Source organism: Limulus polyphemus, unplaced genomic scaffold (assembly GCF_000517525.1).
Source record: "Limulus polyphemus unplaced genomic scaffold, Limulus_polyphemus-2.1.2 Scaffold12336, whole genome shotgun sequence".
Taxonomy (NCBI): Eukaryota; Metazoa; Arthropoda; class Merostomata; order Xiphosura; family Limulidae; genus Limulus; species Limulus polyphemus.
In genome coordinates, this window is record NW_013677946.1 from 7465 (window position 1) to 11673 (window position 4209).

General features: G+C 34.6%; 1 protein-coding gene across 1 annotated transcript in view; it reads right to left on the bottom strand.

Annotated features, from left to right (window-relative positions):
* LOC106476972 (D-beta-hydroxybutyrate dehydrogenase, mitochondrial-like) overlaps window positions 1-2109 on the bottom strand; it is a gene marked incomplete at its 5' end in the record, with an annotated part of 8386 nt that extends 6277 nt beyond the window's left edge. The window contains 2 exons of the mRNA XM_013937585.2: window positions 560-748; window positions 1861-2109. Of these exons, the coding sequence (XP_013793039.2) occupies window positions 560-748; window positions 1861-2109 (438 nt within the window). The remainder of the gene's footprint in view (window positions 1-559; window positions 749-1860) is intronic.
* Window positions 2110-4209: the final 2100 nt, after the last annotated feature.

The window sequence follows — 4209 nt, forward strand, 5'->3', positions numbered from 1 at the left end:
CCGGGCCTTCGCGTTATTGAACTTGGATTGGATTCGTTGATTAAAAAAACAGATAAGAGAAGGTAAATGGTGAAAGTTGCATTCAAGATGAGATTCTAAGTGAGGTCCGAGCTGTCTACAAATCGAGGAAAGTCCTCGAAAATATAAAATTAAAATATATATATATATATTAGAATCCAAATTACCGGTTCGAATATATGTTCGTTAAAAAGTATTTTTATTCGAATTTTCATTTCAGCTCTAATTTTAATAAAACTGTATAACATATCGAAAGTAAACTCAGTCATTTTGATGAGCCCTGGTTATAGACGAAATGCCCAATCGGCACTGGATATGGCAGGCTTAATGTAGTGTACATATTATAACATTCTCCTTTGTTTTAACTCATAGGTTCTTAAAATTAAATGACCGGAAGAAGTTTCTAGAAATATCCAAAACGAACGAACATATTTACTGAAAATAGAAATAAGTATTTTTACAGATTTTCGATAAATATTTGTAACATACTCACACTTCGAAAACGGAATACGATTTTAATACATATTAAACAAACACCTACCGGCGTAACTAGCGACAAAGACAATACGTCCTTTTCCGGCACGTAGGAGTGGTAGGAAAGCCTTGGTTAAGCGCATTGTTCCAAAAACATTAACTTCAAACATTCGCTGGACTTCACTTACAGGACAAAACTCCTGTTCAGCGAACGTTGCCACCCCGGCGTTGTTAACCAATGCCCAGAACTGAATATCTAAAAAAAATTAGACATTTCAAATTAACTATTAGCATTAGCTAAAGTACAAGCAATTTTTTTCAAGATAATGTAGGCAAAATACGTTATACTGGCGTCGAAACAAAGATTTTAGCCATGTCTTAATGGCGTGTATATTACATAAAGGTAGCATGTGAATAATGGTGCCATTCCACAAAAGGAAGAAGATCGTATAAATAATGAATCATAAAATGAATTATTTCTGCAGTTTTCTTTCACCAATTCCCCTCCTTTTTTCAGCAGTTACTAAAAGTTTCCTTCACAGAAGTGTTACATATTGTACAGTTACATGTTGTACAGAATTTCTGTTACATTGTGATAACATATAACCTCACACAATGTTACATGTTGTACAGTATTTCTGTCACACTGTGATAACATATAACCTCACACAATGTTACATGTTGTACAGTTACATGTTGTACAGAATTTCTGTCACACTGTGATAACACATAACCTCACACAATGTTACATGTTGTACAGTATTTCTATCACACTGTGATAACACATAACCTCACCAACAATAATAAAGTCATGTGTTAATAAAAAAGTAAAAACCCCTTCATATAATTGTGATTATATAGTTACAATTTGGGACGGTTGAACAACCTGTATTGAAACTGTAAACAACTCTTTACCGTTATAACTGATCATTATCAATCATTTTACATCGCATTAAAACGTTTAATAAATATAACAAAATAATACAAACCTGGTTCTGAACAACAACAAAGAACATAATAACTATTAGTATTTTAAAATACACAACAATAATCTAAAACTAAAGAACATAAATAGCTCAATGAACACCAGTTTCACAGTAAGTCAGGCTGAATACAAACGTTATATTTTTGAAACTAATTACTAGATGTACTTCCGCGGCGTCCCTGAAAGTATTCTGTTTCAAGAGTAAATAAAACTAAAATTACACGCCCCCTACAATATAAAAAGAAAATAACAGGCTAAAACATTTTTAAAGACAGAAACTACTTTCATTATTTAGCAGGCATACTGTCTAAATCTATTTCAAAAGAATATTCAGGAATTACATGTACATAACATCAAACTGTGGGATAAAAAAAAACACTCACTGTGGTCGTCTAAGTGTGTTTTAACGTGCTTTGCTGTTTCTGACACCATCTTCTCATCAGTTACATCCAACTCGACAATTTCCAACCGATCAGAACAACTAGACCTTAGTTTCTGAGCGCCATTATCTGTCGGTTTTAGGCAACCAGCAAAAACATGAAATCCAAGTGAGTCGAGACGTTTTGCCAGTTCGTGACCAAATCCAGTGTCGCATCCTATAACATGGAACAGAAAATTATTATAGTAAAATACTACAGTAACGTGTGAGTAATTATGACAGTACTATAGCAACGTGTGAGTAATTATAACAATACTCTAACATTGTATGATTAACTATAACAATACAGTGGCAATGTGTAAGTAATTATAACAGTACTATAGCAACGTGTAATTATAACAATACTCTAACATTGTATGAGTAACTATAACAATACAATGGCAATGTGTAAGTAATTATAACAGTACTATAGCAACGTGTGAGTAATTATAACAATACTGTAACACTATATGAGTAACTATAACAATACAATAGCAATGTGTAAGTAATTATAACAGTACTATAGCAACGTGTGAGTAATTATAACAGTACTATAGCAACGTGTGAGTAATTATAAAAAGTACAATTTAAAATGATATTCTATTACTTTCAACCTAAAAATGTTTACTAAGCGGTTCTGAATGTTTTTAAATTCGTCATAAAACGTCTACAAGTTTGTGGTTAAAGATGATGATGAGTGATGAACTCAAGCTTGCGTAGACGACCACCAGTATGTAGGTTGACGTGATCCAAAAGAAATGAGCAATGGAGAGTTTAAATTTACTTTAGAAAAACTTCTAAGTCCTAAAGTTTATAAGCACACGCGTATAGTTGAGCCTCGAATACCGAAATATTGTATTACTCAACTTATTATTTATTTCAGACATTCATAAACATCTTGATTTATTTCTATAATTTCTTCCTTTCTTGTTATTCTTTTTTTCCTTTCGTACAGAACGCTAAAAGATTGCACTTGTAGGCTGTGTCAGTTTGATTGTTTGTTGTTTAGTACAAAGTACACATTGGGCAACTGTACTGCTCCTACCTCAGGTATGGAACCCGATTTTTTAATATTTTTTTTTTTGCGTTATAAGACTTCACAGTTTACCGCTGAGCTACATGGGGGGGGGGGGGGGGGGGGATATTATTTGTTTGTTGAATTTCGCGCAAAGCTACTCGAGGGCTAGCTGCGTGAACCGTTTGTTTTGAAGTTAAGCACAAAGCTACACAGTGGGCTATCTGTGTTATGCCTACCACTGGTGTCGAAACCCGGTTTCTAACGTTGTAAGTCCGCAGACATATCACTGTGCCACTGGGGGGGGGGGGGGGGAGCGTGAGCCTTCCCTAATTTGGAAGTGATAAACTAGAGGAAAGACAGCTAACCAACACCACCTACCGTCAACTCTTTGTCTACTTATTTCCAACTAAACGTGGAATTAAACGTACCATTATAACGTCCCTACGACTGAAAGGGCGAGTATGTTCGATGACGGGATTCGAACCCCGCGATCCGCGGATTGGGAGTTGAGTGCCAGGTAATGCTAGGTCAACGTGGGGTGTGAGATAAATATTATATTAGAACTGGCACTACAATAACCAACAGTATCGAGTTACCTTCCCATGCATAACCTTGCGATTCCTCGCAATTATCTATAAATATATCACATACGTTTGTCTAAAACGCGCATCTTTTGATATCTAAACTTGTTCAATGTTATCTCTGAATATTATTTCCACGATTTAATTGTGATTTATATTTGCTCTAGGACTTTTAAAGTTTTGCCTTGTTTCCATTTTCGGCTTGACTTAATCTGTGTTGCTAGGAGACTATGATCACGTTTTTCTGTTACTAGGAGATTATGATAACGTTTTTTGTGTTGCTAAGAGATTATGATCACGTTTTCTGTGTTGCTAGGATAACGTAAAATTTAGCTTGTGGATCTGTAAAGTTATTTCAAGCGTATTTGATTGGATGTGAAAGTAGGGGAGGGGGCAGGAAGTAATGTCCTTAGACTCCCTGTTTGCCACCCATCTTTCTGAAATCTAAACTATCTGATAGTTTTTTTAGGAGTATTTCACGGACCTTCAACATTGATTGTTTATGCAACATTCTAACAAGTAACTGAACCGATAACTCTAAAAGTGAGGATGAAACGAGTGTATACGCAGGAGATTATATCTACACTTATTGATATTGGTAGAAAACCAAGTCGATTATTATATCTACACTTATTGATATTGGTAGAAAACCAAGTCGATTATTATATCTAACACTTTTTGATATTGGTAGAAAACCAAGTCGATTATTATATCA